Source organism: Nicotiana tabacum, chromosome 18, assembly GCF_000715075.1.
Source record: "Nicotiana tabacum cultivar K326 chromosome 18, ASM71507v2, whole genome shotgun sequence".
Classification (NCBI taxonomy): domain Eukaryota; kingdom Viridiplantae; phylum Streptophyta; class Magnoliopsida; order Solanales; family Solanaceae; genus Nicotiana; species Nicotiana tabacum.
Genome location: NC_134097.1, coordinates 92,467,981 through 92,495,272, shown reverse-complemented (window position 1 = coordinate 92,495,272; position 27,292 = coordinate 92,467,981). Strand labels below are relative to the sequence as shown.

The window sequence follows — 27,292 nt, the reverse complement described above, 5'->3', positions numbered from 1 at the left end:
TGAACAAAAAAGGCAAACTCAAAATACAACTATATCAAAGATAGAAGAGATAACGAAGGAAACGAAGAATATATTGTTACGACGTTATGCATAGCATTGTTCAACAAACACTCTCCTGAGAGAGCTTGTATATTTTCCCTATCTTTTTCTGAAGCCAAAGGCTTCAGATAGTTAGCAAGTTCCACCGACCGGGACAACAAATTGCATCCAGTGGAGACTGAGAGAGTAACGCTCCTCCTCCTTTGCGGACCTTAAGAGGGAGCGACATATTTTTTCCCAAAGTTCTAATAAACTGGGGACTGGGGAAAGGAACATCCATTTTCGGACAGATGCGGCCAGTGGAGATGATGTAGTAGTTGTTGGTAGTAGAGGAGGAGTTGGTGAAGAATGAGATAAAGCTGATGGCGTTGAAGGATGAGAAGTGGTTGCGGAAAATGCAATGCTGGTTGTTAATTTCTCGTCAACCGAAGACGGTAGGGACCCAGTACTCAGCCTTATGGTACCAGTCACAACGACTAGGATCCAAAAATGGGAGTTGGCATTTTACACCATCTCAAACTCCCCCTAAAGTGCCTAGGCATCATCCTCGGTGGTGTAAATAACTCAATAGATTGAGTAGTATGTTGAGTTGATGAAGGTGTCTTTTATGTAGATAAGCCCCCTCCTCGTTTGCTTCTCCATCTTCATCAATCATCATGATGTCAATGGTCGTCCTGGGCGGGGGGCTTATCACCACAACTTCCGGAGACGACTCGGGGGCGACATTATTTGCCCTCTTATTTTTTTTCTCGGTCGCGGAGGAACGTCTTCTCTTTTGTTGTTTGTTGTACGATCGGGGACTCCGAGAAGAAGCACTTGCACTAGAAGCAGGCCCAGAGACACCTGTTTGGGTAATATCTTCCTATAGCAGCCTCGCTACAACAGCAGGACTAGCCAAAATATCCTCCTCAAGGACGACAACTGAACCCTAGGGCAGACCTGAATTAAACAAAACAGAAAGGTTAATCAATTTTCTTACACGAAAAGTAAAGACGAGATGAGTCTAGTTTACTATGACTTTTGTCCTTCCACCCGTATTTAAGGGCCAGTTTTTTCCACGTGCGGGTCTCGGGCGTAGTGACGTCCAAGATTTTCTAAAACCACTGGTCCAAGCCTTCAACCCTAAGTGGTACCCATCGAGTTGCTGAAACAGGCGAAAGAAGAAGGGTCAACAATGATATGATATGATCTTTAATCAAAGAAAATATAAAAAGGAACTTACGAGTGCGGTTTCATAGTTCCAAAAAGGATGAGGTCGTGGCCAGAATGATGTCGCTGGTGGCGACTGCAACAAACCATTCCATCCACCCACGGTCGTTGTCATCATCCATACTAGATAGCAAAGTATGGTGGCCACGCTTGCTGAAATTTACCATTCCCCCATGGAAGATATTAGGGGAGTAAAGGTTCATCAATCGAGCGAGGGATAGCTCCTCTCCCATATCCTGGAACAAACTCTGAAGACATGCAATTGTCCTCCACACAGAAGGACTTACTTAAGCCAACCATACCTGGTAGCGGATGCAAAACTCCATGATGACGGAGTCGAGCTCTCCACTCAAAGAGAATGGCCACAAAGTAAAGGGATACGTATAAAATTAAAATACGTAAAACCCTTCTTGGGTAAGGTTATACGCTCTGCCAAGTCGGGAGCAATAATGCCTAAATTTTGGCAATGGCAGTATTCCTTCACAACAGGAATACTGGAAGGACGGATGAAAGAAGGTTATACGCTAACGGCCCATGTACGAGGGTTAGCAGAAGGAAATTTATGTTCGAAGTCTTTATTTGTGACAACACTTCTGGGGATAATGGTGCTCCTCGTAGGAGGAGCAGCCTCGTCGTCTTTACCTTTGTTCTTTGAGGAACTAGGATTTTCAGAAGAATAAGACATTCTTTATTAGAAAAGAAGGAAAAGCTTTTCTCTTAAGAAGAAGGTTAAAGAGAGGTTGAAGACAAAGTACGAATTGAATGAATAGAGTTTGAGAAAGTTTGAAGAACAATGGAGTGTAAATGAAGAAGTTTGATGTGTATAAGTAAAGGAATTGGCGGCTAAATTCATGGCCATGATTACCTCGATAATCGGCAAAATCTATGCTGAATCATGGGATGACGCGTGTTCGAGGCATTAAATGTGGAGAGACGTGCGTCTAATCAACCGTCAGCAGCCTTCAGAGGGAGTTATAGTAATTCCCGCCAAAAGAGTATTTCTACCAACTTCCCGGTAATACAGAGTTATGTTACCGGAAAGCAAGGGGATTATCTGTGTAGGGTGAAATATATTTATATTAAATGATCGGATGAGGAAGTAACACGTGGAGCCGAAGACAGAAGTTAGTTGAATCTGAAGGCGACAATCCTGAGAAAATGATACTCATAAAGATGAAATAAATGTTTGTCACCTGGTATCATTTAGAGAGGAATATTCTACAGCATTAAATATACGACTCATTACAAAGAATATGGCATTCAATGCCTGTCGTTACACATTCTTCAATGACCCTCATAATTGATATTAAAGAGGGGCTTGATCACAGGACATTGTTCTTTACGTACAACTATAAATAGTAAGCTTTATTATCATTGAAGGGACATGAATTTTCTGAGAAACATACGCTACACTCTATTCAAAGCTTAATATAGTTTTATCTTTTTGTTTACTGATATCGTTGCTATTGTCCTCGGAAGCCCTGTTCCCGGTGTTGTTATTTCTACTATTTTATCTCCATTTCAAAGCTAAGTATTATATTTTTGTCTAACTCATCTATTATCTTTGGATCAAATTAATTCATTTGTCTATAAACCACGTATAAATTCAACTGTACCGTTTTACGGATAAACATATTTCTCTTTTACATGCTCCTTAAGAAAATATTAAATAGGAAAGGTTTTCGACTGTTTTACCATTATTTATGTCTTAAGATATAATCTCTCTTCATTTAATATTTACTCATAATTAAGGTATTTGTTGTCTTCAAAAACAATTAATATCAAGGGTATAATAGGAAAAATAATTAATTTAGTCTTGAACTTTTAAAATGACAAATAATTTGAGACAACAACTTATGGAAACCACGACAGATAATTTGAAACGAAGGGAGTATTAAACAAGTAGTTCATTTGGTTCGATTTTTTTATTTATTTAAATCAAATCAAACCAATATTGCTGACTTTCAAAATTCTAAACCAAAAAAGATATGAATTTTCAAGTCAGTTTGACTCAATTTTCGATTTAAATCAGGTTTTTGTTTTGAATACCCCTGGTTAAAACTATGGTAAGTTACAAAAATTTACTACAGTAACATTTATGAAAAGAATCTTACCAAAGCTAGATTGACTAGAATTCCAAACCTCAACTTTACCCTCACGAGTCACGACGGCAGGGCTCAATCCTAGACCAACGTCAACTACCTCAACATGTCTCCTTTATCACCTCATGAGCCAAAATGCCTCAGTCCAGGCGCAAGCACATCAGTAAGAGCAAAAATTAGGTGTTTATAGTATTTAATATGTCACAATCTTTCCAATTTTAATGAACCTTGAGCAAACTATTGAGCTATGTCAACGTCGGTATTTTCAATTTTCCATTTAAAGCATCGAAATTTGTAGTTTAAAAAAACTTTTGAACATCCCATTTCTTCCCAACTTTTGCTTAGTAACAAATACATTTTTTCAAGTTCTTGCATCTTGGTTGAGTTTAATTTGTTGACTTATCTACTCTTAAGAAGAGATTTCTGATTTAAGAGAATGGCCATACAGTGAAACCAGTTTATATATTATTTCATCCCAGAATAGAGACAAATCGTATTACCTTATCTAGAGGAACTTTAGAGCATAATCCAATCGTGTTTGTTAGTTTTCTTTCGAGGAAATCTTCCACGGGGTTTGCAGTTTGGGACTGTTACAAATCCATCTTTTAGTCCAACTACAAAATTTTATAAGCATGTTAAAGACTATGGAACCATTACTCACCAAGCTACTCAACCAGAAAATAAACAAAAATACTCTTTCTTAACCAGCTACAGAAATATGCTTTATTTGAAATATGTTTATCAGATATATCTTAGACCAGAAGTGTACAGCTTATAAGAATATGCCAAAAGTTAGAAAATAAATTCACATTGCCTGTGATGCAGTCAACCGAACACTTTTTTAAAACCATTCCCACTTTACGCAATCTAGAAACTACTAAAGGGAAATGCTCATCCTATGGCAAGATTTGCTTGCGACATAGCAAAAGTTACTAGTTACCTACAACATTTGGAAAAGGAAAGGGATGTTGATGATACATGTTTATCTAGAGAGATAGCTAAACCAGTGACCAGAATCGGAAGTTGACAGAATAAGATTCTTTTGCTGCAATCTCTTACATTGGCCACACAAAACCACTTTAAACTGATAGGCTCAACCCTGATAGAGATGAATAACAGTTTCTTAGGCACCACATAGGAATTTGATAGATCTCCAGGCAATTAGATCAAACACCTATTCCTGTATACCTTCATATGAGCTAGCTTGTTAATGTTTTTTCAGGGCATTCATTTTATCCCTGAGGTAGTATAGCTTTGCTCTCCTCACTTTTTTCTTGTCCAGCACCTTCATCTCCTTTATGTTGGGCGAGTACCTGCAAATCATCGAGTCACTTACAAAAGATTAGGAGTCCAATCTTGTGAAAGCTCTGAAACCAAATCATGGAGCACCTCTGATAATTGCGACTGTGAGAGATATTCACATATTTGCAGAAATCTAGTGTCAATTATGCATAGCTAAAAATATTTAGATGTAAATTGTGCAAGTCTTTCTAAATATAACTGAAAATAAGGGGTGCACTATGAGTTTAATGGGAAAAAAAGTGTAGATCTCAAAAAGGAGGAGAGGAGGTGGGGGCCTCACGCAGAGGCGAAGTCATGATTTTAATTTTATGGGTTCTGTTGACAACTTCAAGTACTAATAACTGGGTTCTACATTTAATATTTGTAAATATTTAATGAAATTTTTAACACAAATACATTGTCTGAGCAAAAGCTAATGGGCTCGGCCAAACCCGTACTCGGGCTCCTAGCTCCGCCCCTAGCCTCATGGTTCAAGCATTACGCAAAAAGCATAAGAGTTAAGTTAAACCCACTTGGACAAACACAAACAGGACGAAAAAAGACATGATGAAACATACATAAGGAATAAAGTAAGAAAAGTAACTGCTGCTACTTGCATGCTAACCTTCTGGTAAAGGCCATACTAGCTCTGATCACCATTTACTACCAGCCACATATTTTAAATGTAGTTATGATATAACAGAAAGCACCATTATGGTTTCTTCTAAAGAAAATGTTTAGGCACCTAAATTACCAAATGCTAAGACACTCAACAGTGAAAGCTTCTTTCCTCTTGGGTCTCACCATCTCCTACAGAGCAAATGAAATCTCCAGATTAAACTATCTCTCCAGGTAGAACTGACCCATCATGTTATCAACACTCTGTCCGCCGTCTACTTACCGTGGCAGACAGATTGTAACAGGAATTGTGCCAAATAAAAGTCATTTGTACTGAAGTGCACAAATTAAGATCAATTATAATATCAGCAAAGGATCATTCCACGATGCCATGCCAGCATCGATTATTATTAGAAAGCATCCCGCTTGTGGGTTCTCTACCATATCACCTCTTACAGCAATAACATCAATCAGGTTGAAGCAGAGGATCACTGTTGAAACTTAGATTTGCTCAACAGTGCAATAACATAAGGAAATAGCATCATAACCTAAACCAAGCAACTGCAGGAATTAAGTGACAACCAAAAGAGCATTCATTTAAGAATGTGACAAACACATAAACAAGCAGATGAGGACTTACAGATGAAATAGGTTTTCAACCCCAACTCCAGCCACAAGTCTTCTTAATCTGAATGTAGTATTTAAACCTGCATTGCGCCTTGCTATCACTATGCCTTTGACAATTGAAACACGTCTCTTGTTCTCCGGCACTTCCTGCAATATAGCCATCACCATACCACCAGCAGAACATCAATTTTCCTTTTTCTTTTTCCTAAGTAATATACTATTTTTTAAAAGGAGCAAGCACACATGAAAAATATATGCAGGACTTTCTTTCTAGAAAATCAGTCCAATCATACAATACATGTTGGAGGACCATTTGGTCAATTCATGTTGTTAAATAGGAATTGAAAAATAAGACATGATCCATTTTAACAGAAGCTTCTGTACCACTTTGAGCTGGACAATATAACCAGGCTTTATATCAGGTATCGGACTCCGTGCCTTTACTTCTTCAACAGCTTCTTTGTCAAGAATCTACATCGTAATAGAAATAGGACATTCATTAGACATTGAGGATATCTGAAGTCTCTTAAATTTTAACAAAAGGAAAAAAGGGCAAGAAAATAAACCAAAGAGACAAAGGAAACTATAATTTTTAGGAAAAGGCCCTATCTTCTATACCTGCATTATATGTGCTGCTGTTTTATCAAGCCTCTTAAATTTGATACGTGGAGTTGCCAAAGAAGAAGAAGCATCTTCAGGAACTTTGTCAACTGAAGTAGCACCCGTTGTGAGGAACCTCCTAGGGAAGTTTGGGACCATGGTAGTGTCTTGTGATAAACATGATCTAGAAACCTTGTAAGGTGATGCCAGCGACTCTTGGGAGTAATGCTTAGAGTGAACAGACAAGTTCAATCTGGACTCGAAGTTCTGACAGAGGTTGCAAGTTCAACAAATTAGTTATCAGAAGAGAAAAATATTAATTTTATATAATGCTAAAACAGTATTGCTTCATGCCTGTACAGAAAAGAACCACCATAACATGTAACATTTAATATATTCCTTCCATTCAAATTTGACAATGCAAAAGGCATGCAGGTCCATACTCCAAAAACCACAACATGTCCTTATAGAGCTTAGTGGCAATGTACACAACATACATCTTCAAATCACTTCATATAGAATATACTGAGATTCAAGCATGTCTGCATGTGCACATATAGAGCTTAGAAACATTCTAGATTTCTAGCACAACTCATACAGCTTTTAGCCAATCCACATCGTCATTAAATCATAGGTACTTAACAGACTCCAAAAGTTCAATGAAAACACCTTTTTGTCAATAATATCAAAAAGGAATTATCAAAACAATAAATATAACTACAGTATGCTGGAACAAATAAGAACAGGGTTTTATGACCTCAGAAAAAGATCCTGTTCAACATGGCAACTCTGAAGCTCTCTTGGTTCTCTTGGCTTGATGCAGCACTCGAAAGAAGTGCCCCACCTCGTTTTGCATTGCAGGGTTACAAGGCAGTTATGGGACATGTCTTGGAAATATTTGGCATGTGGTGGACCATAACAAGCTCAATTTTAGTCTTGTAGCAATGCTGGAATAGAGAGGGGCTATGCAAGAAATCTTAAAACACTATACCTCAGGCAATTTGGTGGATTGTTTGGCTTGAAATAAATAGCAAATATTGTTTTAAGCAATAGAAGAAACATACATAGCCTTAAACATAGATGTATTTTTTTGCTAGTTTTCTGGTGCAACTCAGTTATAGAAACAATAGGAGACTTGCACAAATTTGAAATTATGCCTGATGCACTGACTTAGTGCAAGTATTGATAAAATCTCAGTATTACTATTACACAAATCGATAGATATCTCTTGTATGTCAGTCATTCACATTTAGGACGACACTAACGATCAAATACGAGTAACAAGCAGACATCATTCAAGATTTTCTTCAACAACACACGCCAGACGCCCAACACATTGTTCATTGTAATCTAATAGTCAATATCGAAAAAATTAGGAAGATGAGAGTGATAAGAACTTACTCCGAGCTCGACTTCCTTCTTTGTAGAAGCATTACCTAATTTACAAAATCCAAATAAAAGAATTTCAACTCATTAGCATCCAATATAAAATCAATACATACAACCTCAAAACAAAAATTACAAAATCAGAGACAATCCAGGATATTATGTCTCCACAGCACCCACTATTTTGTGGCACACACACGTATTCAACTAATGAATGACAGTGAGGTAAAGATGTGAACAATACTAGCGTACCAAAATCAGAGCTAAAATGCCGAAGATATAGACCAACGGAGGGACGAAAGATCTCCGAAATTGGAGATGAAGACGAAACAGAAGCAGTGACGAAAAGCTTGCATTTTGGAGGGGACAGGGATGGAGTTAGCGTTCGGAGCTGCGAAGAGAGTCTTCTCCACATTTCTTCAGCGCTCTGATGCTTCTAGGGTTTTTAGAGAGGTGATGGAATTCGAATACAGAGTCGCTTGCGATTGCCGCCGGTAGAGCGGCGGAGGATGGCGGCGTGTGCTGAAACTGAAAGCGTGTGTGTGGGTTCAGATTTCAGAAGCAGTAGCAATTTGGGTTTTAACGCGAATATTTTTGTCAAAAAGTTTCTCAAAAATAAATCAAATAATTTTCTCGAAATTATTTTTTAAAAACTAGTAGTAGGTATAATTTTTCGAGAATTAATTCCTAGTCCAAATGCAGGTACAATAATTTATTCACAACTAGGGTTAGGTTATTTTTTGTCAGATAAATTAAACCGAAATCATATTTATAGATATTTCACGGACCAACTTAATATGACTACTATAAGAATTATAATGATGCACAAATTATCAGAATATTATCTTTGATATCTAATGCCTGTTTTTTTTTAATCATTCAAAACATGTATTTAGTTTTAATTTTGAGTGTTTATTTCCGTATACTCTTGGCTATATTCTAAGTTAACCAATCTTATGTTTACTTTTTATGGGATGTGATTAAAAGTAGTTGGTGTCATAATTAAAAAGCTATTTATCTATTAAAGAATCTTTTAAAAGAAAACTTAAAGTTAAGTGTGCTAAAAGTTGATTAAACAAATAAATAATTTAAGTCTTCAGTTCCTTTTTTAAACATGAATTTCATTTATGGCTTTTCTTATAATTTTGAAATCAGTACTACTCCATATAATAAAAATGTTTAGAAGCAAACGAGAGTTAATAAGTCATACTCCACATTTTATGAAGTAGGATCCTACGTACATAATATTTCTTATTAGTGTTACACAAGTATATAACAAACAAAATCACATGTAAAATACATAAAAATCATTGACATGCAACTTTACAAAGTTAAATAAGATCATCAACACATATATAGAAAATATATATATATATATATATATATATATATATATATATATATATATATATTGGATATCCCTTATTTAAAAAATGAGAATTTTATTCTTGTAGTTACAGCGAGTGACAATCCATAATTCATTCTAAAAACCTAATAGTACAGTCTATCAATTTCAATTCAAAAGTTTTTTTATAGCAAACATGTTTAATGACCTAATAATTCTCATCGAGGCATTGATTCAATGGTTGATATGAAATTTTGATACTTATGTCATGAGTTGAAAATATGTTCTAAAATATATATTTAACTCGATCTATACTTAGATTTTTTGCATATATATACAAGATTCAACTCTAAACATAATAGAGTTATGCCAAATTCGCGAATATATGGCTCAATCAGCTAATTGAACATTGCCTGGAGCCGAAACAAGGAAAGGACGATTTTTTCTAGTATATTCTGTTATATTCGATATATTAGATTAGTATTAGTTAGTGATTAGGTGAAATATGCAAAAAAATTGAAAGTTTAGTGTTGATATAATTTGACTGGTATTCATGTTTCAAATAAAATAAAATTTAAAAAAAGAAAGTGAAATTTGGATTTAGGCTTGGTTGTTTGGTTCGGGTCGATTTAGGCTTATATCTGGTTAGCTTTTATTTTGACATAATGCAAAATTATGCACAAAAATTAATTTATCAAAATTATATGCCAAAATTAAGATGTAAAATTAATATTATAAAGATATTACATAAATATAATTAGATATATATAATATAATAGATTAAACGGTTAAATAATAAAATAATAGGGAATAGTGATGGAGTTGATGAATAGTGTCACTCCAAACACTGTTCGGCCTCCAAAATAGAGGCAAATTTGCAGTTGGCTTAGAGCAAAATTTCTCCATTTTTGGCTCCAAAATGGAGTTTGGAGGTAAAAATGGAGGTTGGTTGGAGATGGCCTAAATAAGTCCAACTTCTCCTGCTTTTTTTTAAAAAAAAAAAAACTTTTAACCGTCCAGTATCTGAAGCTTGCTCGCTTATTAATTTGAACTAGTATTTGTACCCGCGCATTGTCCGAAGAATATTAAATATATTATTTCATACAAAAATATTACTTTAAAAATACGATAGACAAAAAAGAGCTTGCAAATACTATTATTGTATGAACATGTAAATGCGTGTCAGTATACATATGAAATAGTGAATTGCATCACAAAGCCTTATAGCAACTCTAGGGAATCTATACAATTTACTGTTTTCACAGAGGTCTCTCAAATGGTGTTTGACTATACAATATAATCCAATGGCAAGTCACTCCACTGTCATAATGTACTTTGATATTATTTTCTCATAAAAATCGTCTTCTTTATTCAGTTGCTCAACTGCTCTCTGTGCCATCTGTAAAAGAAAGCGAGAGTATTAATGGTAGTTGTTAAACTTTGTATGAAATTTTTAAACACAATTGTAGAAGAAACTTTGTGTTATAGTTTCATAGTATAAGTACAAATTATCATGAAAAAAAATGATTATCCTACGTTCACATTCACATGCTTATAAGAAGTCCTAATAAAATTTAAATTTTTAGAAAAGCTATGCATTATTCTTTTAAACTGCAAAAGTTTCCTAAAATCAACTTATCTCCTTTTTACTAACCGATGCAATCAGAGTGTCAATATTTCTACTAAAATCCGAAATACCGTAAAGTGAAACAAAAGTAGAACCAAGAAAATGCTCCTCTAAGGGTTGCCCCGAGATCATAAGCAAAAATCTGGAAAATAGTAGAAAAATTATAATGTTCATATGTGGTTAACATTGTTTAGAAAAATACAGCACACATACACCACTTGCAAAGGTTTTTCTAACCATTTTTAAAACATATAATTATATTATTTCTTATGAGAACTTTAGCTAACAGATCATACCATTTTCTGTAGAAAGTTAGCATAAATTATGCAAAACTTTTCACAGCAGGTAGACACTTTATCCTAATTCTCAAGCTGTTTTTTCTTTCCTTTTTTTCTTAGTTGGATGTTTAGCGCCAAATTAGTAAAAGTTACTCATCAATAGATAAACATCAAACATCCAATTACAGTTCTAACTCAACCCATATACTTTATGTAATATTTTTCTATCCTCTCACAATTAATAAGGACAAAAAATTCTTCTGAATAATTAAATTAAACAATTACCTGAGCGTGACGAACAACACGGTTTAGTCCTCTTTCCTGAATCATCGCAATCCCAAAAATCCAATTGTTAACAACTAATTGAACTTCTCCAATACTATAAAGCTTAAGCCGGAGAAGTAAATTGTAGTTAAAGTGGATGGTCCCACCAATCGAGTTTTCAATTAAGAGTACAGCTTTGTTTCAATACCATATTTCAAGTGCCTGAGAAATGAGGAGTAAAAATATAAAGGTGTGACAAATAGAAAATTTTCTTCAGGAACAATTCAACTGCCTAAGAAATAAGAAGTAATATCAATGTAATTCGCACAAAGTGACATACAGTTATAACTATTGAGGAATAGGAGGAGAATGTACCACAAAAATAGAAGAAAGCTTTGTCGAATAATGGAGGAGATCAAGTCGGACTTCTGCCATCATATGTCATGGTCAAAATAGCACGGAGATATTACTAACCGTTTCTATGGACCGACACAATCAAACTGAAACAAATTCCCAAACGCAATCAAATTGCTGCTACAAAGTACTAGTATTTTAATTTATTAGTTATCTATAACAAAACATATATATCACAGGATATTAAGTCTTTGAATTGTACGTTGATAGTTAATCTTAATTTCACTAACATATTCCTTCAATTAGTTAGCAGTCTATGAACTTATAGCCACATTATTATTTCTCCTTCAACTAACAATTCCCACAATCAAGCAAGTAAAACTACAAAGATCAGCCCCAACCATAAGTATTGCAATAATATTTTCAAAAGTTAGTCTAAATAATTTTATTAAAAAATTAAATTTTCACATTGTTGCATTAATCTTTTTATGCCAAGATCAGCAACAAAAACTTACTTCATAAGGTCTGAAAATACGTTACAATCTTAGTACAGAACCAACAATACTAAAATAGTTAATTTGAAGTTAATAAATATTAGTAAATAAATATGAACCTCATTGCGACTTGTATTGATGATTTCTTTCATCCGTGAAACCTCTAAAAATGAAAAATATTGGTATTCACAAATTACTTGACTTCGTGGGATTGATCTTCACTTTGAGGCTAGCAGACGTAACTGTCTCATCATGAGTAGATGATTTGAACGCAAGAACCTTAATGTTAGTGGCCTTACTGAACAAAATTTCGAGAACATTGAATGAAGTCTTTGTTTATCATTGTTAAAGGTGAAGCAAAGACTCAAGGGATTACCTCATTATTGGGAAGCCACCTGGAGAATTGACTTTCAGTTGAATAACTTTGACATTGAATAATTTTTATCATCCGCAATTTCATGATATGAATATGCAGAGGCCGAACTAGGATTTAAAGTGTACGAGTTCTAAATTTTAAGATAAGACCATGACCTAAAACTAGTTTTTATTTCTTAGTTAGTTACGTTTTTTTTTTTTAAAAAACAAAAAAAAGAAGAAAAGTGACAGAAAAATTCACTACTTTCAAGAGAATTGAACCCAGGCATTTTCCTTGGAACCCCAAACCTTTGCCACTGAACCCAAACCCCTTTTGTTAATGGGTTCGGTGTGCATTGTTTATATACATAAAATGAATATTTCAACACAAATACAGGGTTCGGAAAAAAGTTACTGGGTTCGCCCGAACCCGCACACTCTACTGTAGCTCCGCCCTTGTGGATATGAAATCTCCTGATATTTCAAGTGCACCATGGTAGCTTGATAGTAAACTCAAACTGTAACTCTGTATAAGTGCGAGCGGAAAAAAATGGAAGCGTTAAAACAAAAAATACTACGGTATTAAAAAAGAGACGATGCACCGGCAATATAATTTTTACTGTCATAAGCGTAAAGTTGTTAAAAGCATAATGACAGAAAAATAAGATTGAGTTCAAAATAATGTGTATGAATTTATAGAGAATTTTAACCTAATTTTTTGTATATAATGTAGTTGAAGAAGTCCTCTTTCCAACGGCATAAGTGGATCATGGTTTCGACGTGCACAATTGTGAAACCAACTTTAAGAAATAGAAAGAGAAATATTTAAACTACACATAATCGTTTCATATATGAGCTAAGTTTCGTTATGTTCTTCCTAACCATCTTAATAATAAACTGTTACCTTTGCATCTTGTAAAATCAACTCAATCGAATATGATTTTTTAGGATTGAAAGAATCCGACATTTCCACATTCGAACGACTTTAAATTTGAGATTTCATTGCATTGAGTTGCTTGAAATTTGACTGATTTCATGACGTATTGTACCAGTATTTACAAACTTATGTACTTTGAGCAAAGAAAAAAAGGGAATAGAAATAGAATAAAAGGAGCGGATGTTTGAGACATAATTAGCGTAGGAGACAGTTTCTAAGTTATGGAGTTAGGTTTTGATGTCTACGTTTGGAAAGAGGATCATGAAATATTTTTTTTCCCTTTCTTCCTATTTCTATGTGAAATTATCTGTAAAGAATTTTTTTAGTTGAATATTCAGGTTTATAATAAATTTAATAAATAACTAATGAAGAAACGTGGGAGTCCAATTTTTTGAATAGATGATCATGGATGAAAAACTTTGGGAGTCCAAAAAACGTGGGACTCAAGGTGTGAATAGATATGCCCAAATGTGGGACTCTTAAGGGAAATAACTGAAACATATAATGATTTAAAAGCTTCAAATTAATTTTTTATTTTGGCGTAATGGCTTCCTGGCCACTTAAACTTGTAGGGCTTTTGAAAGCCGATACACGAACTTTGGATTTTCCCATTTGAACACTCCAACTTGACAAAATGGGTAATAATAAATACTTTTGACCGTTGACCATGCCTATGTGGAAGCACTACAGCTGACATAGCTAAACTGTGTGCAAATCACGCTGCCAAGGCGCGTGAATAGTATTGTTTTTACTTAAAAAAATTAGAATTAGAATAAAATATAAATAAAAAAGGAAAAAAAAGACTTTTCCATTTTTTTCATCTTCCCGCAATGGATTGCAAGGCTTTTCCAATTTTTTGAGGAGATTCAGTTCCTGCAATGGATTGCTGAGAAACTTGGCAAGTGATCTCCATAGGTACTAAGGAAGGGTCTCCCATCAATAAATTCCTTTGAATTGGGCTGGATTGGGGGTTGACATTTGGTCGAACAGTATTGGGTGAATAGTGTTCTGAAGGACCTTTTTTAATATTTGACGCGATTGACCCATGTAAAATTGGTTGTGATGGGTTGGGAATACTCACCTGGGGTGCAGAAATGGATTGACATTGGTTTTGGGATCCAATTATCCCTGGAGCACCATGCCCGGCCAACTAGTGAAGTTCTGAGTTTTCAACTTGGTGGTGATGGTTGATTTCTTGAATGGATTGAGCTGAATCTTTGCATAGAGGATCCATGTGTGTAGTAGAAGGGATTCCAATTGGAAATTGGTCTCCAATTGGCCCAGAATTGATAGGGGCATTTCGTCAAACACCTTGCTCAACCGGACTGCATGAACTTTTGGATTGTAAAATTGGAGGAATTGGTTGGTACCCATAAGAAATTGAAAGTGTATGAGCATTCTCCTCATCAAGGCGAACATTTTGGTATCTTTCTTTTCCAATTTGGATACCTGGAACACCTTGTGCGTTCATTTTTGCCTTGCCGGAGTTCTGCTGCTCGTCGGAGGGGACGATTCCCACGGTGGAATTGTCGAACACCTAGTATGTTTTAGGCATTGTTTTTTTTTCCTTTTTGTATTTGTAACTTTTTTTCTTCTGATTTTGTATTTAAAAATGGGACCCACAAATAACACATGGCAGGTAATAAATAGCTTAGCATGATGTGTTGTACATGTCAGTGCAATTGATATACACGCTCTGGTGGATGTGTTTATTATTACCCATTTTGTTAAGTTGGAGTGTTCAAATGGGAAAATCCAAAGTTCGTGTATCGGCTTTCAAAAGCCCTACAAGTTTAAGTGGCTAGGAAGTCATTACGCCTTTTATTTTTTTTTTATTTTTTTTGGATCTCCAAGCTTATTGGAGTTTTGTCTTAAAGCTTGACACTTGTCGATATTACAATTTGACACTTGGCACAATATTGTAAATTTGCTTCTCCTTTTCTATATTAATAGATTCTATGTAAAATTATTTGTAAAGAATTTTTTTAGTTGAATATTCAGGTTTATAATAAATTTAACAAATGACTAATGAAGAAACATGGGAGTCCAACTTTTGAATAGATGATCGTGGATGAAGAAACGTGGAAGTCCAAAAAACGTCGAATTCATGGTGTGAATAGGCATGCCCAAACATGGGACTCTTAAGGGAAATAACTGAAACATATTAATGCTTTAAAACGTGGGACTCTTAAGGGAAATAACTGAAACATATTAATGCTTTAAAAGCTTCAAATTAATTTTTTTATTTTATATATTTTTTTTGAATCTCCAAGCTTATTGGAGTTGTCTTAAAAGCTTGACATGTGTTGACATTACGTTTTGACATTTGGCACAATATTATGAATTTGCCTCTCCTTTTCTATATTAAATAGAAGATTCGCATCTAATAAACCGACTACGGAAGGTAAAGCACTTCCTAACAAAAACGATGGCCATTTAACACAGATTCGATTGAGCATCATATAGCAAAAAAAGAATTTCATTCAGTCTAGTGTATCTAAAAATACATTCAAGCTAAGATCAAAGAGATGAATGTTATATCCAGAACTGCAGTCACCTCAAGATCCAATGGGAGCAATCTGCTTTCACTATTCGCCGACAAGGGTAAAGGAAAAATATCAAAGAAAAAAAAAAAAAAAAGAGGAAGAATTAAGCACTAGCATTGACCATCTCCTTGGTAGCTGCTGGAACCATTTGCTGGGGCTGCAATTTCAAAGTTACAATATCAAAATAATGAAACTTTACAGCTTCAATGTTGCTTTCAAGAATAATTTGAGTTACATAGTTGCACATGTATTGGCAATGATAGCAAGGGGGAAATACTGAAATAAGCAAATGCATAACACATAAATAAACATAGAATTGCTATCTAGGATCCAATTCTTTACCTTAGACCAAAATCTCAGGTCAAAGTTTATTGCAGTTTTAAAGGTTTGATTATTAAGTATTCTTCAAAAATCTTTTTTCTGTATAAGAATCTTCATAAAGAGATTATTTTTTTCACACTCTAAAAGAAATAAAGGAAGTTGCTCCTTTTTAGCCTAAGTATTGTTATTAGTTGAACTACATGACCGCAAAAACAGAGAAATATTAACATTAGGAGTTTAGGGTTACAAGAGCTTGCACCAAGTTTCTAACTGATGTTTTATCTAATCTTTCGCGTCTATACATTACAAGTTGCAAGTAAGAAGTAGCAGTCAAAACGGACGATGAAGATGGTTATGTTGTAGGTTAAAGACTTGAAGATGTCAGTTCCACTACTTACCGGAGCTAATTCTTCTTCATGCTTTGGAATAAAAGCAGTATCAAACTTTCCATTCTTAAAGTCCTATTAAGCAACAGACAAAAACAAATTTAGTTTCATCATCATCTCCTAAATAAATATGCACGGAAAGAACATGGTAGTCCACCTACCTCAATATCGAGGATGAGCTTATGATATTCTATTGTGGTAGGAACTCCTGTCAAAAAGCAAATGCAAAATTTAGACAGAACAGATATACATATATCATAAGGTAAATGAGACTTCTGTAAACAAATTCAGCCCGCTACATGCAATATAGCAGTATTAACATCTAACCTGTAGCACCTATTACTAGACTTTTGAGAGAATATGGATCAAAAGAAGATTGACCACAAAGCAAAAGGACGAAATAAACGACGAGTGATGAGGATCTATTTTATGAAGGTTTTTATAGAGGACAGAAATGAGCTGGTGTGCATACAACCACAAAATAATTGAACTTGACCATGTAAGGTTCATGATAGTTCTTTTAAGCTCCCATCCACCGGTTTTTCGTTGATACCACATACTGTTCATCTTCATCCCTTTGGGGTCGTTTGGTACGCGGGATAAGGTAAGATAAGGTGGGATAAAGTGTGGTACTAAATTTGTAACGTTGTATAAATTTATACCGTCAACCAAACATAGTATAAACTTAGTCTCATTTTATCCCACCTTATCCCATCAAACTTGGTATTATTTTATCCCACCTCACAGGTGGGATAAATTATTCTAGGGATTATAATCCCAAGACTATAATCCCGGGATAATTTAGTCCGCGTGCCAAACGACCCCTTTGAGTATTAAACAAACGCAAATGGGAAAATCCCAATTTGGAGTGCTGCGTGGATTTTAAAACTCCCATGGCAACTTAAATTACCAACTCTTCCGGTGCAAATAACAACTCATAAAATTCAGAAAAACCATAGAAGGTTGGTCTTACCAGTAATTATGGTGTCATTAAGTGCTCTTTTCATGCGTTCAATAGCCCTCTCGCGTGTTGGAGCCCATACGATGAGCTGCAATTTTTTAAAAAAAAAAATTAGGAAAAAAAAAAGATGTGTAATTAATAGAAAGAAAATACTAGAACAAGCTGCAATAAAGATAAATCAGCTTTTGAGAGCTGTGTTTTTACTTCAAATAAAGATCATTGACACGAGAAATCATGCCCGCTTTGCACCCTCCACAAAGGAATGTATATTAGTTACATGACCTGTTAGGCATTTCTGAATACTGGTTTATGTTTATATATGCTAGTCACCAAAATAACAAAATCAGTAGTCTCGAAAGTTTATCTATTCTGTGTCTTATAAGAGACATACCAGCCTGCACTTTGAATTTGCATATTTATTAAGCCAAAAACTTTTTGGTGATAAATCTAACATGAAAAACACATATTTGCATAAAAGTTTCTATCCTACCAATTTGCTTCTAGTTTTAAACCTTCATTTTGTGGTATAAGAAAAGGAAACATGTGTCCCAACTTCTATGATCTCTGCTTAATTTTGTGACAATTGTACTTGGACAGTTGGAAATGGGAAAAGCATTAACATCAGCAATTTAAGAAGAGATCAGTGACCTCCCCACTGTTCCACAGAACATGTCCCAAAAACAATGCAATAGAGGGTCCTTGGAAAATGGGATAGAAAAAGAGAAGAAATCCACCTTTCCTAGCAGGGAATCGTAGCTAGGTGGAACCACATAGTCAGGATAAACGTGGCTATCCATACGCACAAATGGACCTCCAGCTGGTAAATAGGCAGTGATTCTCCCTATTCATGAAGAAATCAAGCTTCAGTTTCCAGACATATCAGGTTAAATGCAAAAGTAACGTCTATTCTGCTTCGCCATCTGGCTTCACCAAGTGAAACATAAAGAGCATATTCAACAAAGTGCATTATACAGCCATATGTTATAAATGTTATTTTCATAAGCACCGCTCTAATGCAGACAGTTCTCAATGTAAATTTCAAGAATACAAGAATTAAACAGCACCTTTTCTTGAAATGGTGAAATCGGGGTAAAGTCCACCATAATGGGTAAGGAACACTCGTAACAGAAATCAGGAAGTCATCCAACTACCTAGAGCCTCTACAGTCTACACTAACAGAAATTTAATAGAGAAGACATTAATTATGTCTGTATTGCTATAGCATTAGCGGAATATCTCTGGCAGCATTCACATACAGTTCAATATTGCCAAAACATCTAAGGATTCTTTTAATGTAATGTACGCCATATTTAAAATGTAAAGTGATTTGCTTGCATAGACTGATCAGTATCAGAATGCAGTATGATTCAACTTTAATTTGCAATCGTGCAAATAAATAATTCGAGAGAGTTTACATTGAAGGTCACATTAGACATGACATAAATGCAAATATTATTCTAGACAGAAACTTCAATAATACCTGGTCCGGGTCTGAAATTTTTGAAAGCATCTTCTGCATTTATACGGCATTCAATTGAATGTCCTCTAAGCACAATATCCTCCTGTAAACAAGAAAACAAATATAAACAAAAGGAAAGAATTAATCTTAATTCTGTTTTTGGCACTCTTAAAGATATCACCTCTAAAAGAAAACATTTATCATTTCTTCTCCATTTCTTTATCAACGTTATAAAATATAAGGCAATAAAAAGGACCCCTTTTATACATTGCAAAGTTACTTTTGTACACCCAATTTAATAACAATTCAACCATCAAATGGTGGAATCACTTACTTCAAGTAATACAGAGTTTTGAATGCTCATTTTGATAATGTGCAAGTCCAAAGGCGACATTTTGACCGTTTTCTTTTGATAGTAATTCATTTCCTAAACAGAAATCAATTTCAAGAAAAATTGACTGTTCTGTGTTACCTGTTTGTATCGGAGCTTTTCTCCCATAGCCACACGGATCTGTTCCTCTATCAGATCAACAGAGGATATCATTTCTGTCACTGGATGCTCTACCTAGATATTCAGCAAATTGACATATTACATTATTTGCTAAAATAATATTAAAAGAAAAAGACAGATTACAGTCATTGAACTTGAAACTATCTGCAAAGCCTAAATCCTGAACAGAGCTAGCTTCTTTCACCTGAATACGAGTGTTCATTTCCATGAAGTAAAAGGACCCTCTCTCATCCAATAGGAACTCCACGGTACCAACACCAATGTAACCTATGGATGCTGCTGCCGCAACAGCTGCGTCACCCATGGCGTTCCTTAGCTCTGGTGTTAATGCAGGGGAAGGTGCTTCCTCCAGCAACTTCTGGTTCCTTCTCTGAAAAAAGAAGACATTTCAAAGGCGCTCAGTTTGTAGGTGGACCCTTTTATGCACTTGACCTAACAAAAATACTTAAGAAGATAGCTTAACATTGTAATGAATTCCCAAAAATTAAATAAGTTATGAATAAAGACGGGTGTCTGACCATTCAACCAAACATGTTTGACAGCAACATGACACATCGTCAATGTAACAGAATTTACAATATGGAAGAACTTCTGATCATGCAAAATCACAAGATATGTCAAAGACAAAAAATAGATATTTCTATAGCATTGTACCTACCTGAATACTGCAATCACGCTCTCCAAAGTGTACAACATTACCATACTTGTCCGCCAAAACCTGCATATAGCATGAAGCTAGTTACTCACCAAATTCACTTATACAGAAAACTCAAATCTGCAAGTTGAGTTAAAGATAAAACAGAACAAGGATCTCAGGCTAGCCGAAAGTAAAGGAAGAGGAGTAGAAAGGGATCAAGAACCAGAACAAGTTTGTTTATTCCCTCTTCCACAAACCGAATTGCTCCTGGAGCTCTTAATATCAATACATAAAACCATGAGACCTCCCAACAGATTGTTAATGACATAGACCCTTTTCCTTCTGTTCCCAAGGAACATGATAAAGCTTTAAAACAAGAATCATTTTCATGTACAACTCTTGTATATGTTCCTTCATTACCTTAAGTACCAGTAAGATTCATCAATAGTTAACAATTGTCAAATGTCATCATGTCTAGCACCTACCACTAAATCAGATACGAAAAGACACTCGTAGTGACCTGACTGTGCATCTCATTGCACGAAAATTCACCACTAGATGGCAATTTTTAAATGTTATGTTTCAAACATATACAGCGTGCATGTGTGTATTGTAGTAGTTGTTCGTGATGGTTACACCAATAGCAAGGTGTTTTTTTGTCCAAGATTTTTTGTCAAATATAATATCAGAACTTCAAGTCCCAGTATAGGAAGATCCATAACTTAGACCTTTATGCGTGTATAAAGCCTGAGATAACAGCTCATGAGCAGTTGTCAGACGTAATGTCCAACATCTATGAGTTGTCAGTAACTCGATACATGTATTCCATTTCTTTCCAAAACAGGGGTTTATTTATTTTAAATATATGCATTCAAGTTCTTCCCAAGAACTCACGTAAAAATTCAATCTCTATGGCATCAAATTCTTTCTCGCCTGAGTTAGAAAATTCTTCTGGTTAATGAAGTAAGGTGTAACAATACCTGAAATTCAATGTGCCTAGGATTTTGGACGTACTTCTCCAGATAAACGCCATCATTTCCAAATGCAGCAGCTGCTTCACTTTTAGCTTGCTGAAAGTGAAAAAAGACCAAGTATAAGATAAAACTCAGAACTCTGGCTTAAAAGCAATTATGCTTCATGATAAGGTTTGTGAGTTTGCTAGAATATGTATGATTCATAGAAAAGGAAGATCAGAAACTATCATAGAAGAAAAATGCTATGCAAATCACAGATTATGTAGAAAGAGTTTCCAGTCACATGCATAGACATAATATGAAAGTTCAGGATGCACGGCTGATACAAGATATTATCAAATGCTCATGTACTAATAATAGTAATATCTGAACATAGAAAGTGCAGGAAGAGGCAAAAGTGGCTATGCAACAGCCACATCAGTTTCGCTGACAACAAGGAATAGGGAATACAGCTTTCATCTATGTAAGAATTCCAAAATCACACTGGATGAATCTCCAAAGTCTAAGGAAGTCTTGGTACACTTAGAAGTCAAAAGCAAAAGACTAACCTTCACCTACTATGTTTTTGAAACTTAAAGATCGACATATGATGCAAAGAGAAGTACCTGTAATAATTTTACAAACTCATCAGGTTCTTTAGCAAGACGCATTCCACGTCCACCACCACCAGCTGTTGCCTTCAAAACAATAAAGGCTTCACAAGTTCAGTGATAACTCTTCCAGGCACTCAACAACTCATGTCACTTCATTCCGATCCAATAGCTTCCTTAATTATGCATCAAACGTCCTTTCATTTGTCTCCCTTTATTATATTCTTAAACATAATATTGTTTTTTAATAAGTTATTCTTGATCAAAATTAAGCATTGCAATACTAAATCAAAGCAGGCTGATAAGAACTAGATATAGCAACAGATTTATGTCATTGTACCGCAGTACTGATATTCAACTATGTAAACTTCCAACAACAACAACCCAGTGAAATCCCACAAGTGGGATCTAGGAGGGTAGTGAGTATCTTACCCCTACCCCGAGGGAGTAGAGAGGCGATTTTCAAAAGACCCTAGGCTCAAGAAGACGAACAGAGACAGAGACAAATACATCAGTACCATCATCAAAAAACATAGAAATAATAACAGCGACATAAGACCCAGAAAATAGATGAAAAGCAATAACAATAACAAGTAAATAAGGCCCTATACTATGGAAAATGGAAGAATAGTGGGAACATGACATTAACCACTAGCAATCTAAGACGAAATCCTATTAGGCTAGCCTCACTACCGGTACAAAGTAGAAATTGCTCAACTACCTCCTAGCCTACAACCCTAATGCTCGACCTCCACACATTCCTATCAAGGGCCATATACTCGAAAATCTGAAGCCACGCCATGTCATGCCTGATCACCTCTTCCCAATACTTCTTAGGCTGCCCTCTGCCTCTTCTCGTACCCGCCAAAGCCAACCGCTCACACCTCCTTACCGAGGTGTCTGGGCTTCTCCTCTGCACGTGCCCGAACCATCTGAGCCTCGCTGCACGCATCTTATCATCCATAGGAGCCACGCTCACAACCCACCTTCTCCCGAATCCTAGTGTGCCCGCACATCCACCTCAACATCCTCATTTCTGCTACTTTCATCTTCGGCCAACTATGTAAACTTTCATACTAAAAAAATCTTGGATTTGAATATAACATCCAATAGTGAAGCAGTCCAGTAAACTTGTCAAAAAGAGCAAAGTAAATGGAGGCTTCCTTGTGTCAAGTTATGAAAATTGTTCCTCTCAAGAGTGTAGTTTACTTGGCCTCTTTCTATGCATATACCTTTAAAATTAAGTATATAAAAGTTTGCCCAATTAGTTATGTTTGAAAAATCTTTCATATCGGCTATATAAGGGGCATCCAAATGGGTTGATAAAGGTCTTGGGCTATCCCATTCATTGCCTTGTGGTTTTGGATTGGATGCTCACATTTTTTCCAATGATAACAAAGTCACACTTTCAAAAGTCTGTTTGTAGTACCTTTTCTTTCGCTCGTACTACATTTTCTCTCCAACCACAACCTAATTGCAATAATTTTCTACCTTCTCCCTCTGGTTACGGGTGGTGTGAACAAGGCCCTATAATGAATTCATTGTCGTATGGCTAGCCTGTGATTAAGCTTCTTTCTCTCAACTAGCCATCAAGTCATTCTGGGCTTCTCACTCCCAATTCAGACCACAAAACACTAACTGTACTTCAACAAATCTTAGTCTGTTATCCTATTGTTGAGTTAGCATGAAAATGACTAACTGGCCTAGGTTATGATCGATACCAACAGTAATCCAAATACTAAAATTGGTATTAATAATTATCAAATAATTGATAAAATTGAGAAAAAGGGCCTTTTTAATCTTATGATTCATCAAAATGCAGAAAACAATCAAAAAAATTCGAAAAAAGCTAGACCTCTTGCTATTCAGAAGGTAACATGGCAATGAGTAGCTGGAAAGCAAAGTGAAATTGCTCAACTAAGTATTCTAGAACTATCAAGTTGATAATTTGATCCGCTATTCAAAATTATCATTTAAGAACAGTTTGCTCCACCAAGTCCAAATAATGAAGTGTTGAACGAACAGTTATCATTGTTAGCACACTAACGTCCACTAGAAGTAGAATGCAAGAAATGAAGTTTCATGACATACACTACTTTAGTGGCTAAAAGCAGCAAAACTATGTAAAGAGACAAGGCTGGCAAGTGTAGAACAAACAAGTCAATTAGTCCTTTAATGCAGTAAAGTGTTTGAAGAGATAAGTCTAACAAAAGCAGACCCAACAAGCTAATCAGTCTCCAAATGCATAAAATATTTGAAGACAAGTGTTTTGTGTATACTGATATAGTCACTAAAGTACGAGGGAAATATAAGACAGCAATAAGTAGATATTTCACAGTACAGAGCATGTGATGTTTCAAGCTACTTTCAGTTTTAAAAAAGTTACCTTAATCATCACAGGGTAACCAATCTCCTCAGCAAGCCTTACACCTTCTTCAGTGCTCTACAATGGGGATTATCTAGTTATTGATAAGTAACGATGAAACAGTAACGGAGATACAAACAAATATAGACATGCATATGTCCATGTGTATGTTCAAGTAACAGTAACTGACTCAAAAAACTTAACAAAATGATACCTGTAATAGTCCATCACTTCCTGGCACAGTTGGAACACCAGCATTCTTCATTGTATCTCTGGCAGTGGATTTGTCACCCATGACTCTAATACTGTCTGGCTGCAATTTTAAGACAATCTTTCAAAATGATGTTTCTGCATTTCCTACTGAATATAACGTGGATTACCTACTGATGCCTATAGGTTTAATATAGGTAATAAGATAATGGCACATATGTAAGAACTTACATTTGGCCCAATAAAGTTGATTCCATGTTCTCTGCACATCTCAACAAAAACTGCATTCTCAGCAAGGAAACCATATCCAGGATGCAACATTGTACATCCACGACTGATAGCAGCAGATAAGACATTTGGGATCACTAAATACCTGTACATGTTAAATGGGGGTGTAAATGTCATAATTCTTGGAGATGAAAACTATGAAATGAATATCAACTGAAGATAACAAAATACAAGGAATTTAACTTCGTTTTATCCAATAAGAACAGCAAGTTTGTGATAACTTACGATTGATTGCTTGGTGCTTCACCAATGCAAACAGATTCATCAGCTAGCTTCACATGTAAGGCATCTTTGTCTATGGTCGAATAAACAGCAACACAAGGAATTCCCATCTCATGGGCAGTTCGAATCACACGAACAGCAATTTCTCCTCGATTTGCCACCAGAATCTTCTCGGCGCGACATGTTGCAGCAAGAGCACCACCACGTTTGCTAGATTTAGTACTAACTCTATATGCTTGAGCTCTCTGCCGCGGAAAGTTTATCCGGTTTCCTGCCATAAAGCTACACTGCGAGCTCCTAATACCATTCGTTCTCCCCAGAAATAAACCCTATAATAAACATGGCGCCCAAATATTACGTAGCTTAGTGCATACCATGACAAGAATTTGAAAGAATACAAAGTTTAAGGTTATTTATAGCATCAAGATCATTACTGGCAGACCACAAAGGAGCAGAAAAGCAGCACATATTTCAATTCAGTTAGAAAGACTACCCCCATCAACAAAATGCACCACAGTATTCCCTCTCTGTGACTCTCACCTTGGAGTGTGGGCAAGAATCAGTACATGTTGAGAGAAAGAAAACAAATGTGCTGACATAAAAGAATCGAAACAAAGTGAAAAGCAAATATTTCCCACAGACCTACCTCCCTTTTTATATAATGATGGTTCAAATAATTTAAGAAAAAAGAGGCACCTTTAAGATATTTACTTATTATTAAAGAGCTTAAGTTCTTTGCACTAACGGTGTATTAAAATGACCAACCACAATATGTAACTCTTCATATTAATAACCTGGAAAATAGAGGGATAACCTGCTATAACCGATAGTGTAAAAATTTCTTTACGCCTGTCAGTGTACAAAACTTAAATCCATTATTAAATACCAAGGGTGTTTTCAGTATCTAGTGGTATTCAACATGTCATGTTAATTCCCTATATCCTTAATGGTAAAGTAGGATGTTAAATTAATGAGATTCCAAAAATATATAACGGAAAAAAAAATCTCAATCTTTCTAGAATGGAACCAAAGAGTTGTGTTATATAAAATGAAAATGGACCAGAGGGATTAACAAACATTACATATAGTGATATAGAAATGAACTTACCGGAGTGAAGCGAAGAGCAGATTTGCCACAAACGCTAGTCAGGGCTGCCGAGTCCATTTTCCTGATCAATGTAATCTAATTCCTGTATTCCTGCCAAGAACTGAAAGGAGCAAACAAAAAAAACAAATCTTTTGAACATTGATTCAACACCCACAAAGAATAACACAATGCACACCAAGAAATGAAGAAAAAAATGAAATTTTAAAGCTGTAATTAGCTTTATCAGTACCTATTTACTTTGACAGAGAGAAAGAGAGAGGGCGGAGCTAGAAATGGAAGAAGGAGAGAATGGGTATGAAAAGACGAGGTGGGTAATGGGGTAGATTTGAAGGGGGTGGGGAAAGTGAAGAAAAGTTTGATGTCGATGAAAACAAGAAAGCAGACTTACTATTGAGTGTCTTCACAAGATTGAATGGTCCGCCAAAAGTGGATTTGGCATTTGGGGCTTCCAATGCTGAGGTGTCTTCAATTGTTGTTGCTCAAAGGTAGGTTTTCATAAAAACCAGAAAAATCAAACTAAACCGAAAATCAAATCAAACCTATCAAAAAAATCGATACTTTTTGGTTTGATTTGGTTTTGATTTTGAATTTTAAAAATCGATCAAATTTGGTTTGGTTTTGATTTTAATCAGAAAAAACCGAATCAAATCAACTATAGGAGTAACTATTTCTAATTTATTATTACACCTATACATATATATATATTGTTATACAAAGTTTCAAAAAATTTATGGTAAATGTTAATAGTTTGCATTTTTAATATAGTTCTTTACCTTTACATTCTAGTTTGATTGGTAGTTTTCTTTTGTTTAGTGTAAGAATCCATTCCGTGTTAAAAATAACATATTTTTAATTGAGTCCTTAAATTATTCATCACTATTTGATTCAATTATCATCAATATATTTTGATAAATAATAGATTTCTCAAAGGGCAATTGATTTGATAGTGTTACATTGAAAATGTGGCCGCCGGAATATGTGTTTGGTAGTGTAGGTCTTATATTTAAGAAAAAACCGACAAATAACCAAAAAATCGAAAAACCGACATAAACCGAATCGAGAACAACCGACTTAATTGGTTTGGTTTGGTTCTAATATTTGAAAAACCGACTTATTTGGTTTGGTTTCTTTTTAGGGGAAAACCAATCCAAACCGAACCATGAACACCCCTACTCAAAGGTATGATTTGGTCCCCAGAG

The 27,292-nt window shown here is 35.3% G+C and overlaps 2 protein-coding genes across 5 annotated transcripts; both read right to left on the bottom strand.

Annotated features, from left to right (window-relative positions):
- Positions 1–4,069: 4,069 nt before the first annotated feature.
- Positions 4,070–8,411, bottom strand: LOC107802091 (uncharacterized). Of its 2 annotated transcripts, XM_016625531.2 has the most exons (7): positions 8,115–8,411; positions 7,878–7,912; positions 6,495–6,743; positions 6,261–6,347; positions 5,890–6,023; positions 4,539–4,663; positions 4,070–4,449 (listed from the first exon to the last, which is right to left on the bottom strand). In XM_016625531.2, the coding sequence occupies exons 1-6, from the start codon at positions 8,275–8,277 to the stop codon at positions 4,558–4,560; spliced, it is 774 nt and encodes a 257-aa protein (XP_016481017.1). In that variant the 5' UTR covers positions 8,278–8,411; the 3' UTR covers positions 4,070–4,449; positions 4,539–4,557. The 2 variants fall into 2 exon arrangements, with proteins under 2 accessions (XP_016481017.1, XP_016481016.1); XM_016625530.2 differs by having other exon boundaries at positions 4,070–4,663.
- A 7,567-nt stretch (positions 8,412–15,978) lies between these two features.
- LOC107802092 (biotin carboxylase 1, chloroplastic-like) lies at positions 15,979–26,544 on the bottom strand. Of its 3 annotated transcripts, none has more exons than XM_016625533.2 (17): positions 26,482–26,544; positions 26,094–26,193; positions 24,989–25,314; positions 24,707–24,848; positions 24,480–24,578; positions 24,287–24,343; positions 21,916–21,987; positions 21,317–21,406; positions 20,358–20,417; positions 19,884–20,069; positions 19,661–19,753; positions 19,210–19,291; positions 18,464–18,570; positions 17,742–17,817; positions 16,930–16,976; positions 16,781–16,843; positions 15,979–16,218 (listed from the first exon to the last, which is right to left on the bottom strand). In XM_016625533.2, the coding sequence occupies exons 2-17, from the start codon at positions 26,148–26,150 to the stop codon at positions 16,165–16,167; spliced, it is 1,611 nt and encodes a 536-aa protein (XP_016481019.2). In that variant the 5' UTR covers positions 26,151–26,193; positions 26,482–26,544; the 3' UTR covers positions 15,979–16,164. The 3 variants fall into 3 exon arrangements, with proteins under 3 accessions (XP_016481019.2, XP_016481018.2, NP_001312641.1); XM_016625532.2 differs by having other exon boundaries at positions 26,323–26,507; NM_001325712.1 differs by lacking the exon at positions 26,482–26,544 and having other exon boundaries at positions 16,154–16,218; positions 26,094–26,186.
- Positions 26,545–27,292: the final 748 nt, after the last annotated feature.

Excerpts from the sequence above, each read along its gene's own strand:
- LOC107802091 (XM_016625530.2), bottom strand. The coding sequence starts at position 8,277 with ATGTGGAGAAGACTCTCTTCGCAGCTCCGAACGCTAACTCCATCCCTG. Across the intron at positions 6,744-7,877 it reads AGAAGGAAGTCGAGCTCGGA|AACTTCGAGTCCAGATTGAA; the intron begins GTAAGTTCTTAT and ends AACCTCTGTCAG. Across the intron at positions 6,348-6,494 it reads CAGCAGCACATATAATGCAG|ATTCTTGACAAAGAAGCTGT; the intron begins GTATAGAAGATA and ends ATTACGATGTAG.
- LOC107802092 (XM_016625533.2), bottom strand. The coding sequence starts at position 26,150 with ATGGACTCGGCAGCCCTGACTAGCGTTTGTGGCAAATCTGCTCTTCGC. Across the intron at positions 20,418-21,316 it reads CTAGGCACATTGAATTTCAG|GTTTTGGCGGACAAGTATGG; the intron begins GTATTGTTACAC and ends TGCTATATGCAG. Across the intron at positions 16,219-16,780 it reads ATGAAGAAGAATTAGCTCCG|CCCCAGCAAATGGTTCCAGC; the intron begins GTAAGTAGTGGA and ends TTGAAATTGCAG.